This window comes from Trachymyrmex cornetzi, unplaced genomic scaffold (assembly GCF_001594075.2).
Source record: "Trachymyrmex cornetzi isolate Tcor2-1 unplaced genomic scaffold, Tcor1.1 scaffold309, whole genome shotgun sequence".
NCBI lineage: Eukaryota > Metazoa > Arthropoda > Insecta > Hymenoptera > Formicidae > Trachymyrmex > Trachymyrmex cornetzi.
Window position 1 is genome coordinate 847,306 of NW_017297786.1, and position 12,398 is coordinate 859,703.

The following is a 12,398-nucleotide window of genomic DNA, read 5'->3' on the forward strand; positions in this document are numbered from 1 at the left end:
TCGATTCGGTTTAACACTGCGCTGAATGCTCGGAATGCTTCGCATAGAGTTCAGAGATTTGATAGTATTCCATTACGCTATGATCAATATTATGTATATGCATTGTACGTAATATTTATATAAACATCTCATAATATATTTAACATTTTCTGAATTTCTCACTTTTATCGATAGATTTAGTAACATTGATAACTCACAGTTATCCCATGTGTGTGTAAATACTTCGAGATTAGACATTAATATTTCTATATGTAAATATATTCCTATATATAATAATATGTAAATATAATGTAATGTTAATTATACAGATTATTTGGTTACAATAAAATAATCTGCGTAATTAATTTTAGATATTATCTCTTACGCAATTCTTGTACTATTAAAATGCTACATTATTAATGTATATATTGTCAATCAACAATTATTATAATATAAATACAAAAATAATCTTTTATGTATGCTTATATCGTGCAATTAGGAAATCTATAAGGAATTATTTTTATTAAAAAAGTCATTTACTTTTTTATAAAACATTATATGACGATCCACACTATGTTTTAATGCAACATATATACATAGCTTATTAATAAAGAAATTATATATACATATATTAATATGTGTCTGCAGTCTTAACGTAATAAAAAGTTTATATATAAAATAACTTACAGTCGTTGTAAAAAGATTTGAAAGATAAATATAATGTATGTAAATAATTTAAAAATCTTTTAGTACGAATCCTCGTCCTCTTCTTCGATGGGAATGTCTTCTCGATGCTGTTTCGGATTCCATCTACGCCAAAGTAATTCTCTCACTGTGAATTCGGAAAGTATTTCGGGACTAGTCATGTTGATATCTCGAGATACTGACGATGGCCATAAAACTTGGGCGAAAAGTATTTCCTGTTATTCGTACAAACATAAAATAAATTAAAAATTTCGTAGAAAATTAGAAATAACTTTCTCTAAATCTCCATCACATATATGTAATAGATAAATTCACGTTTACCTTAGCAGCAGTTTCGGACAGTCTTTCAAATCCAAACAAATTATTCCACGTTATGGATCGCGAGGACATAGTAGGATCTACAATTAAAGAGTCTGCATCTGCTACTTCTATTATAACGATGTAAGAAGCGTGATAAAATGGTGGTCCCTCTTTGTAAAGCACTGAAACAAAAGTATTTCGAGTAAAATAATGATAACGTAAAAAGAAGAAAAATATTTTTAATATTACGAAAAGAAAAAAAAGAAAAAAAGATTAAAGAGAAAAAGGATTTTAAAAATAACAAAATACTGTCAATATAAAAAAAATTATAAATAATATAAAAGCGTTTTTATAATACATTTTCAAAGAACAAGTAATCAAAAAAATACTAACAGAAATCACCACCATATTTTAAGCCAGGCTTGACAACCCAACCTTTGCTCCTATAATAATGGTAAACTACATATTTCTGTATAAAATCTGGTTTCTCCTTGCAAAAGTACAACCACGCGCTGTTGATGTCTAGCAGACTACCGTCGAAGTGAACCAGTTGCAAGCAACCTAATCCAAAAAGGAGGAAAAAGGTCTCTTCGAAGGTGAGATGCAAAGCCTCTCGAATAGGAAAACCCTCGTTCTCGATTCTTGGTTTAATATTTTTTAAATAATTCTCGGTGTCTGAGTCGCTATCTGGCAATACTAACAATTTTCCATGTTGATTGTCATCCTCGTTCATGCAATCGTTTTTAAAATCGTTATACAATTTCCAGTGATCTTCCTCGTCTAGTCTGTCTTCTGAGCTGTTCTTATCATCGTGAGTGCTTGATGAGCTTTCAGCATTATCACATTGAATCGAATCTCTATTAACAATGACACATATATCGTCCTCCTCTGCGGAATCTAAAGTAACTTCATCGATCTCTGTGTTTTTTGTGTCTATCTCATTTCTCCGCTTGCTTCCGTTTTCAATAGAATTTGATGGAATTTCAATGATGTCGCCAATGTTCTCTTCATCCGGGATATTTCTTTCTTCATATTGAGCAATTGCTTTATCATCTGCAATTACATAATAAATTTCCACTATATTTCAATATCACCTTATATTTTATTACTTTATAGATATTATTTTGTAAGGTGTTATTTTCATTCATATAATACTTAGAAACGAGATATATTGTATAAGTCACAAAATATTTTTTATTACACACCTTTGTATTCGGTAGAATTTAATTCTTGGACTTCTTTAAGCCATTTTTGTCTGCAAAGCCACTGTCTGTTCCGAACAACTGGCGGTGCTCCGTACCTTGCTTTGCCAAATGATGGATAACTACGTGACAACGATCCTTTACCAAAAAATCCCTACAAACACACATATTTATTCTGTTGTTCGTAGGAAAAATTACTCTGATAAAATTGAACTTTACCATAGAATGTACTGCTGACATCTCTTCAGGTTCAATTATACAAGATCCTATGTCTGTGAGATGTGCGGTATACATTGGCCATTCTTGTGTTTCATTCAATAGAATGGGAAATGGCAATCGTGACTTTAATTTTGTTCTTTTCCTCTTTGGTTCTCGCAGATCCATGTTTTAACTACAAGCAGATAACAATATGAAGTTTTGGAAAAGCATTAGTTATATCATTCAAATGTAAGATATCTGCTGAAAAGAATTATAAATTTTTGTATTATGTTATTAATTATTAACAGAAATTAATAAACAAATAAACTGCCTAACAACTTGCAACTAATTCCAATATAACGGAATATAAAATAAATTTCAAAAATTAAATTAAGACTGTAACTCAGAGCTTAATCTTTGGTTAAAAAATAAATCAATTTCAATGCTAAATAATGAATAATTCTTTTAAGTAAGAGATGTGATTTTTCTCTCTTCATGAAGATATAACAATTAACTTTATATAAAAGTCATAATGATTAATTTTATGTAAAAGATATAACAATAACCTATATAAAAATAAAAATTGATTTCTTTATACAAAAATTATTTTATGCAGAATTTGAAATATAGCTTAAATATAATATAGAAAAGTAAAGGAAAATATATTTTCATGTTTATACTATTTATTACTGATTATTGAAAAAAAAGGCTTACTCTCTCGAATAACAGCTGATGCCTTCAGATTGGGAGTAAGGTTTAGAGGTTAAGTTAAGAGTAAAACACGTGCCGACATCTAAAGTTTGTTTTTTATTGCACTACCACCAACTAAAACTTTCCTTTTTGCTAAGTTTCAAACACAAAGGTATAAGTTATATATTCAATTATAAAAAAACAGATCTTTACTTAATCTTCATCATTACATTTAAACATCAATATATCTCTATAATGTAATCATTTATTAATTACTTATATAATTATAAATAGAAATTATTTATGTACTGAAGCCTCTCGATCTGATCAGACATAAGCAGATATAGTCCGAATCTCTACATTATTGTAAAAGTACATAAAAAATATATATTTCGCAGATAAAATCAGATTATAACTGATCAGAATATAAGAGGGTCTCATTAGCCTATTCCCGACTGCACACACCACTCACATCGGTCGATGCCTAGTAATTTTTTACTGCTTTACTAATGAGAATATTTTGTATTAAATTGGCTAATTAGCGATATGTGCAAAATGTGCACAATCAAAGCCTTCCAGTTTTATTGAACTTGTTGAAACAGAACTCGAGGAAAATAAATCTTTATCCTCTCTTCCTCTTTCTCTTTCTCTTTCTACTTCTCTCTCTCTCTCTCTCTCTCTCGTTTCAAGTACAAAATAAAATTTTAAATTAATTCTTTTAATCTTTGGGAAAAATGTACTCGTACCAAATCGGTCCTTCATCTTTGTATGCGATTTTCAGCGATTCTCAGCATTTCATACACACTGACTATCTTCTCCCGTACTTTCCCCAACTGCTTGCCGCGCTGTTGTTCAACGCGATCAATCTTCAGCCAGTCTTCATAAGACACAGTTTGGACCGAGTTCTTATTGCACAACTCAAAGCACAACTCGCGTCTGGCGTCACCTCCTTTCAGATTGGAGGGCAAGTCATTGTATATTAATCTAGCGACTTGGAAAGCGTTTCTCATGGTCGTTAGAATGACCCCAGTTGGACCAGTTCCTGCCCATCCTGCGACATAGAGAGGTGCTTGTTCACCGTTCCTCTCTTCGATCTTACCGTCAATGTTCTCCAAGCATCCCATTTTTGCATTACATGGTATATCCTTATATATTTGCTCGGTCTTGTAACCGATACTGCGTAGAGCCAGACCGCATGGGATCTCTTCGAATTTGCCGGTCGTCTCGGCTACCTGATTTTGTATCGTCTCTCCTTGTAACTGATTGATAGCAAATTTGATGCTCTGTAATTCTTTACTGCCATGAAACTCGATGGGGCTGCGTAGAAAGATCTGATGTAGTTCTTTTGTGTGCACCGAGTCATTCTTGGATTCTTCTAAAGATTTCAACATGAGTTCCGTTAATCGTTTCCGGGGTCTGTCTAAAGTCGGTACAATTGTCTGTAAGTTTTCGAAGTCTTGCTGTCGCCAAAAAGTTTTACAGTCTTGCAGCTTCAGAATTTCCCGCAGTTCCGCGGTTGTAAATGCAGCTTGCAAAGGTCCTCTTCGTCCAACCATGGTGACTTTTCGCACTCTACTACGACTTAAAGCTTCCAAGGCGTACGATGTAATATCAGTATTCTAAAATAACCAAGAGAGAAGAGAGAGAGAGATTTCAATTGACAAAATTAAAAAATAGTTTTTAATTTGTATAGTTTAATCTTTGGAATTCTTATGTTATTTTGTCCTTATCCATATACCTCTCTGACAGAAAATTCTTAATTTAAAATTAAATGCTAGTTAGAGATTTAGGTATCACCTTAAGCTTGTCGACTGGCGTCAAAAGAATCCTTGCGACATCTATGGCTACATTGCCTTGACCTATGATAACTGCTTCTTCTACATCTAAGTTAATCTTCAGATCTTTATCATCTGGCAGTCCATTGTACCAACCAACAAAATGCCGGGCTGATATTACATTGTTTAAGTGTTCACCAGGTACATTGAGAAATCGATCTTCTTGAGCTCCATAAGCCTGGAATGAAAATCAAAAAGTAATTATTAATTACAAAGATTTGGCATATACTAGTACTAATTAGAATAAATAGATTTTGAATTGATATAATGATTACTTGATACTTATTAAAAAATTAATTGTAATACTTATTTCATTAAAAGTATTATATATAATAAATAAAAATATGTAAATGTAAAATATAGTTACAAAAAATTTATAATATGTTCAAAAGTATTTAAATAAATTTAATTGCTATATATAATTATAAAAGTTAATCCTTTTTTCATTATAATTTATATTATTGAAATATTATAATATTTGAAATAAGCAAAGCGCTATTTATATCTCACAGATAAAGTGGTAAATTCAGGAAAAATAAAAATGTTAATTACATGAGTTAATATAATTCATTTTGAATACCAAACATACCAATAACACAGCATCATACAAATTTCGCAGGTAGTTGACATCAATATTGATGCCAAGTCTAACATTGCCCAGGAATTCAACACGTGGATTGGTCGCGATTTTGTGAAATGTATTGAGGACGTTCTTCACATCCTGATGATCCGGAGCAACCCCATAGCGTATTAAACCAAAGGGAACTGGTTGTTTGTCCAGAATGGTGATTATTGCGTTGCTTGAATCCTGTTATCAATTTCATACAAATTTTACTTTCATTTTCTTATTCTATACAGGATATTTATAAGAATTATTTAATAAACAAATTCTTATATACATACAAAATACTTATACTATTCTACTTATTACATACAAAATACTTATAGTATTATGGAATATGCATGTGTGTTTTTCAGAACAATTAATAAGATATTATCATTAATTATAATTAATCTATTTTGTATATTATATACACATGTTATTACCCTCAGTAACTGTTGAGCTGCATAGAAGCCCGCTGGACCTGCACCGACGATGCATACCTGAGGTACGGATTGTTGTGCTACAGTACATAGTAAACGAGTACAACTTTTGAGAATGTTGTATCTCATCTTTATATATGGCAATGTTGATTCAAAACTAAGTTTCACTGTTATGATACGTTTCGAAAAAATCGTCGAGCTCTCGAATGCTGTTTCGTTATTAGAATTAGAACAGTCGGTGAAAATTTTAGGAGGCAGGTCACTGTTCTATGTAGTAAAATATTGTAAAATATTGTAAAATATCAATTATTCCTCTTTCTATAAAACAAGCAGATACAATGGATCTGAAAGTATTTATTAGCCCATGTTATATTCGCTATTCGATTAAAATATTACCGCATAAATTTATCAGAAAATAAGAATTGAATGAAAGTCGGGAGCATGTTCCTCCGATTTTGAGGTTAGTTCTGCAAAGTGCGCACGTGGCACTGAACGCGTACAAGTCGACAAAGCGGCTAGCCTGCTCGCCAAGCAAATGAATTTGATTAGTTGTTATACTTACAGATCCAACCAATCACATTCAATTGCTCAGCGAGCAGGCTAGCCGCTTTGTCCGGCTTGAACGCGCCTATATTATCACGACATAAAAAAAAACTCACCTTGTCAGAAAAACTGGGATTGTCATTCGGTTTAGCTGCGTATTTGGGAGTTTTATTTTCATTTAATTAAAAATTAAAATATTACTAGTTTATAAATTTATATTTGTTCATAATAAAAAATTTATAATTATCAATTAAGACTCCTATAATACTTACAATTAAAAATCCGCTTAAATAAGAGTTAAGAAATATTAACAGATCAAGTAATATATTAGGGACTGAGACCCAGTAAGAAATGACAATGGAATCGATGTTGAATCGACGTCGAATCGATATCGATTTGATGTCTATTTCATTGTCATTTCTGACTGAGGAAAGAATATTAAAAAATTTTTATCTTAAAACGATAGAAGCTAATAAGAATCGATGAAATAGCAGTCCAGTCACAGACATCCATAATGTGTATGTCACTATTCTGCCATTGACGAATGTACATTGAATAGTAAAAGAAAATATGACTACTCTCTCTCTCCATACGGCCAGACATATAGGCAAGAGAAATACGGCCTAGGTTGTGTACATTTCATGTCGGATGAACGATAAAGATGGATCGACACAATTGCGCTAATAATGCACTTTTGAATGCAGTTTTGAAGAGATAGATTATTTTTTATGATTTTATAAATCCATCTCCGAGATATTATTATCTCAATGTATTTTTTAATAACAAATAATGTAAAAAATAATATGCTAGAAGTATCCAAAAGTGCTAACTGAATTATCTTGGCTATATATACCTTTCTTAAGTCTTTTTTAACTGGTTTAGCTGAAGAACAAGTTGCTTCATAATCTTTGTCATTCATATCGTCATTATTCGCTCCTTCCAGATTAGATATTAACAAAGCTGTTAAACCATTTTTTAGTTTAACGACTCTAAATTTGAAAGACAAAACGATAAACAATAAGATGAGAAATTATGGGGATCATACAAAAAAATCTTAATTCTTCTTTGTAGAAAGTATATCATATAATTCGTATTAACAATCGTTAAGGGGTCGATTCTGTAACTCTTAAACGATAATCGTTGATATCATTGCGCAGCTTTTTTACTCTATATAATATCTGCGCAACGACATCAACGACTGTCGTTAAGAGTTACAGAATCGGCCTCTAAATATCGCATTGAACGGAATTGAATGCCGCGCAACGTACGCCGGTATACCAGCCGGTACCGTACTGTCTTTTGACAACGGCCGCGAATGAACTTTCCGTTTTCACTGTTCTATTAACCTTTGTTTAAATATGAATCATTAAATGAAATAATAAAAATTGAGATATAATGTTGTAACATCAAAAATACCCCACGCGAATAATTATTAATTACGTTTAAAAGAACCATGCAAGTAATATAGTATTGATCAAGTGCCAGAGATGCCAAAAGCAAAGTGCGAAATATACTACGACAATAAGTACGAATAATTAAATAAAAATTATTAATTGAATAAAGACTATGTAAAAGAAACCACGCTAGTAAAAACCTCTTTTTACTTCTTGCCTTTTGACATCACATTATAATTAATACGAAATATTTGAAATAATAAAATAATATCAAATACGTTCCATCAATGTATAACAATGTAATAACAATGTAAAAGGTGGGGTATGATATTCTAATAAATAATTACCCGCGGAGCTCGAAAACAATCGCGAACGTTCATCGACAAGATCGTGAGAAAATTCAACTGCCACATGCATTGTTTTATGCACAATCAATTTCGCGTCGTTGTCCCGAACAAGCATCGCAGACACTTGTCGCACTCTCGCGTTTGAATTCACGAAATTGACGATGAAAAACGCTATACGTTTGCACGAGCAGCCGTGCTACGAGTCACATGAACCCCGTAGAACAGCGTCACAATGCGCGAAATTCTTGATGGACTGTATGACCTCCGCGTGTACCTACTGCCTAAAATATGATTTCGAATGCCAAGACGACGCATAACGAGTCAAAAATGGAATGCGTACCTGACAAATCCGATCCAATTACTCAGTCTTGCCTTTGTGTCCGAACAGTGAAGACGGAAAGTTCATTCGCGGCCGTTGCTGGACACTTTGAAAATCCACTGGATAGGCATCCTCCGCTTTCGTTTTCTCCCTTTACTGCACCTGAAGCACATTACACATACACATGAGACTCAATATATATTCATATAATTTCGACGAGCCATGTCGAAAAGAAACGCAAGATTCTCACCTCATTTAGCCTCCGATATTCTGCGAACGCAGCTAACTTCGCGATTCCTCTGTGCTCGATCGCAACGAAAAGCACGAAAGAGGCGATCGAGAACATTCGTCGACAAGATCGCAAGTAAATCCGGCTTCCACACACGTTATCTCACGCACAAATAATCCCCCGTCGCTGTCGAAAACGAATATTGCACGTACTTGTCGCGAACGCGTATTTGAACCGATGAGAATTCACCTACGAAGACGGAAGGACGGTATATTACGGCGTGGCGTCTGGCGATCGTCTACTGCGCAAGAGGCCGTGCTCCGAGCCGTGTGGAACCCGTAGCGCGTGACGTAGGCCTACGTCACAGCGACGTCGCTGTGACGTAGGCCTACGTCATGCGCGTCACGCTACGGGTTCCACACGGCTCGGAGCACGGATATTTGTGCGTGAGATAACGCGTGCGGAAGCTGGATTTACTTGCGATCTTGTCGACGAATGTTCTCGATCGCCTCTTTCGTGCTTTTCGTTGCGATCGAGCACAGTGGAATCGCGAAGTTAGCTGCGTTCGCAGAATATCGGAGGCTAAATGAGGTGAGAATTTTGCGTTTCTTTTCGACATGGCTCGTCGAAATTATATGTATATATATTGAGTCTCATGTGTATGTGTAACGTGCTTCAGGTGCAGTAAAGGGAGAAAACGAAAGCGGAGGATGCCTAGCCAGTGGATCTTCAAAGTGTCCAGCAACGCCCGCGAATGAACTTTCCGTCTTCACTGTTCGGACACAAAGGCAAGACTGAGTAATTGGATCGGATTTGTCAGGTACGCATTCCATTTTTGACTCGTTATGCGTCGTCTTGGCATTCGAAATCATATTTTAGGCAGTAGGTACACGCGGAGGTCATACAGTCCATCAAGAATTTCGCGCATTGTGACGCTGTTCTACGGGGTTCATGTGACTCGTAGCACGGCTGCTCGCGCAAACGTATAGCGTTTTTCATCGTCAATTTCGTCAATTCAAACACGCGAGTGCGACAAGTGTCTGCGATGCTTGTTCGGGACGCGGTATTTATCGTGCGTAAAACAGTGCGTGTAATAGTTGAATTTTCTCATGATCTTCTCGATGAACGTTCGCGATCGTTGTCGAGCTCCGGGTAATTATTTTTATTAGAATATCATACCCCACCTAAAATCTAATAAAAATACACCCATTCGACGCGTTTTCATTCGAAATGAAAGAATCTGGCAAAAAAATGCGGCGGTTGGCCTCGTGAACCGAGATATTAAGAGTTAAAGTTCGGAATTTTAAAGGTTAAAATATCTATCATCCCGATTCAATATAGCGCTATGTATATACGTTCTGCTTTAATTACACAAATTCACTGCTTTAAAAACAATTTCTCTGCTTCACAAACACAAATTTACTGCTTTAAAAATATAAATTCATCACTGTTTTAAGCACACAAATTCTTTGCATTGAATTTGTGTTTTTAAAGCAGTGAATTTATATTTTTAAAGCAGTGAATTTGTGTTTTTAAAGAGTGAATTTGTATTCATGAAGCAGAGAATTTGTTTTTAAAGCAGTGAATTTGTCTAATTAAAGCAGAACGTATATATAGCGCTGTATCGAGTGGAGATAACAGATATCTTAACCTCTAAAATATCAAACTTCAACACTTAATATCTCGGTTCACGAGGCCGACCGCCGCATTTTTTTGCCAGATTCTTTCATTTTGAGTAAAAACGCGTCGAATATGTATTTTTATTAAGATTTTAGGTGGGGTATGATATTCTAAATAATTTTGAATGCTGTATCGAGGAATATATGAACGCATATTCTTCTAGAGTCGTTCTATGTTCTGTGTGTATTTTCTGGATTTATAATATTTGTACTATTATTGACTCTGTAAAATGTGTGTAATTTTCATTACACAAAGCGTCGTATGCACGCAATTTATCAATATGGATAGTGGAATCAGGCACGACGTATTTTTAAATAATTGATAGAAGAGTTTCAGCAAATCGATTGGGTACGGGAAAAATAAACATTTTCTTAGTGTTGCGCTCAATTCCACCGAAAAGATAGTTCAACTGTTACGCATTGATGAGTAAAAACGAAATTAACTTATTAATTTATTAATATTAAAATAATGGGTCTTGTCGGTCTTCTCTCTCTCTCTCTTCTCTCTTTTGTATATTAAAATTGATTACTGGAGTACTGTGGATATGTTACCCGAATGCATTACTGCGGATGTCGATAATATTGTGACTACGTAGTTGATGTTTTATGCGCGCAGAGGCGCTAATAGTTCCACCCAAAATGTAGACCAACAACTGCCGCAACACGTCTATTTTTCTATCTTTCGCATTATAAACAACGTAGACCATTATTTTTTGTTATATTCTGAAAGAATTATCGTGCGTGTTTTTCTGTTTGACACGGTCTGAGTTTGGCAAGTTTTATGGTCGTCATTTTAATAGTCGTGTTTCAAACAAATAAACATATATATTTGCGAACGATTCTTTTATCGTAGAAGTCGGCCGCTTCTCTCTCTTCTCTCATAAGAATTCAATGCAAAATGGTGACGCTAGTTATATTTTGCGATGGTATAGTTTGAAGCACCTGATTTGTCTGGAACGATCGTTTCGAAAATGTTTCTTTAACGGAAAAGCAATGCTGCTTTGGAATTTCCTGAGAATGAGAGTAACGTGTCAGTGGAAGAGATGTCATCATTACTGATCATTACCTGATTAGCACAATTCATTGACAAGGCATTTGTTATATAAACATGATGAGGATATATATTAGGAAGTCTCAATATTGCTTTAATAACTTGTGCTAATACTAGAGTATCCCTTAATAACTGCAATCATCGCATGCATGGTTTAAAATTAAATGTAGTAATTGTACTTGCTAGAATAAAAGAATCGAAATTGCTGCAGAATAGAATAAAACACCCTATATATTATTTATGTAATTCTGTAATTACTTGATGAAAAAATATTTTTTTATTGATCAGATCTTTACTTACATTTCATCCTATATGCTATTATACTATATTATCTTAAATTATTTTATTACTTACTTTATTCAAATAAAATAATATTAATTGCTTTCCATTTTCACAAAAGTGATACTTATGTTAGTGATACTTAACTCTCACCGTGAATACGGGGGTTATTTGTGTGTGTGTGTGTGTGTGTGTGTGTGTGTATGTCGTGTGTTCAAGCGATTTTTAAAATTATATGTATTTTTTTATTTACGAAAGTATATGAAACTACAGATTTTAAGTAAAAAATGAATTTTTTAAAGTTAAATGTCAGTTTTTCATAAGAACGCTTATTTTTATAAGTTTCGAAATTGTAAGATTTTATATCCCGAACTTAAGCATTTAAATGTAAAAAATTTGTTGACATATATTTTTTTGACTATATTTCATGTAGTTTTCTTAACTGACCTAAATGAAGGATTTATACATAATTTGTTAAATTATGTATAAATCCTTCATTTAGATCAGTTAAGAAAACTACATGAAATTTTTAATATTTTTTGAATCACTTAACTCATTAAACAAAATACCGAACATGAATGACCCTCGTATACACTTAATGGGT

The 12,398-nt window shown here is 33.6% G+C and overlaps 2 protein-coding genes across 2 annotated transcripts; both read right to left on the bottom strand.

Annotated features, from left to right (window-relative positions):
- Positions 1–625: 625 nt before the first annotated feature.
- On the bottom strand, positions 626–3,212 carry Tsen2 (tRNA splicing endonuclease subunit 2). Its single transcript, XM_018509687.1, has 6 exons — positions 3,099–3,212; positions 2,406–2,577; positions 2,190–2,340; positions 1,378–2,037; positions 1,006–1,166; positions 626–899 (listed from the first exon to the last, which is right to left on the bottom strand). Exons 2-6 carry the CDS (start codon positions 2,568–2,570, stop codon positions 726–728), a joined length of 1,311 nt encoding a protein of 436 aa, XP_018365189.1. The 5' UTR covers positions 2,571–2,577; positions 3,099–3,212; the 3' UTR covers positions 626–725.
- Positions 3,213–3,738: 526 nt separating this feature from the next.
- Positions 3,739–6,428, bottom strand: dare (NADPH:adrenodoxin oxidoreductase, mitochondrial). The gene is made up of 4 exons (XM_018509686.1): positions 5,957–6,428; positions 5,499–5,717; positions 4,872–5,087; positions 3,739–4,693 (listed from the first exon to the last, which is right to left on the bottom strand). Exons 1-4 carry the CDS (start codon positions 6,080–6,082, stop codon positions 3,833–3,835), a joined length of 1,422 nt encoding a protein of 473 aa, XP_018365188.1. The 5' UTR covers positions 6,083–6,428; the 3' UTR covers positions 3,739–3,832.
- Positions 6,429–12,398: the final 5,970 nt, after the last annotated feature.

What these genes read in the sequence shown, in the direction of transcription:
- Tsen2 (XM_018509687.1), bottom strand. Translation starts at nt 2,570, where the DNA reads ATGGATCTGCGAGAACCAAAGAGGAAAAGAACAAAATTAAAGTCACGA. An exon ending in TGTCAGCAGTACATTCTATG is followed by an intron (nt 2,341 to 2,405) that starts GTAAAGTTCAAT and finishes GTGTGTTTGTAG; the next exon opens with GGATTTTTTGGTAAAGGATC. An exon ending in AAATTCTACCGAATACAAAG is followed by an intron (nt 2,038 to 2,189) that starts GTGTGTAATAAA and finishes ATGTAATTGCAG; the next exon opens with ATGATAAAGCAATTGCTCAA.
- dare (XM_018509686.1), bottom strand. Translation starts at nt 6,082, where the DNA reads ATGAGATACAACATTCTCAAAAGTTGTACTCGTTTACTATGTACTGTA. An exon ending in CAGCTCAACAGTTACTGAGG is followed by an intron (nt 5,718 to 5,956) that starts GTAATAACATGT and finishes AATTGATAACAG; the next exon opens with GATTCAAGCAACGCAATAAT. An exon ending in CGCCAGTCGACAAGCTTAAG is followed by an intron (nt 4,694 to 4,871) that starts GTGATACCTAAA and finishes TGGTTATTTTAG; the next exon opens with AATACTGATATTACATCGTA.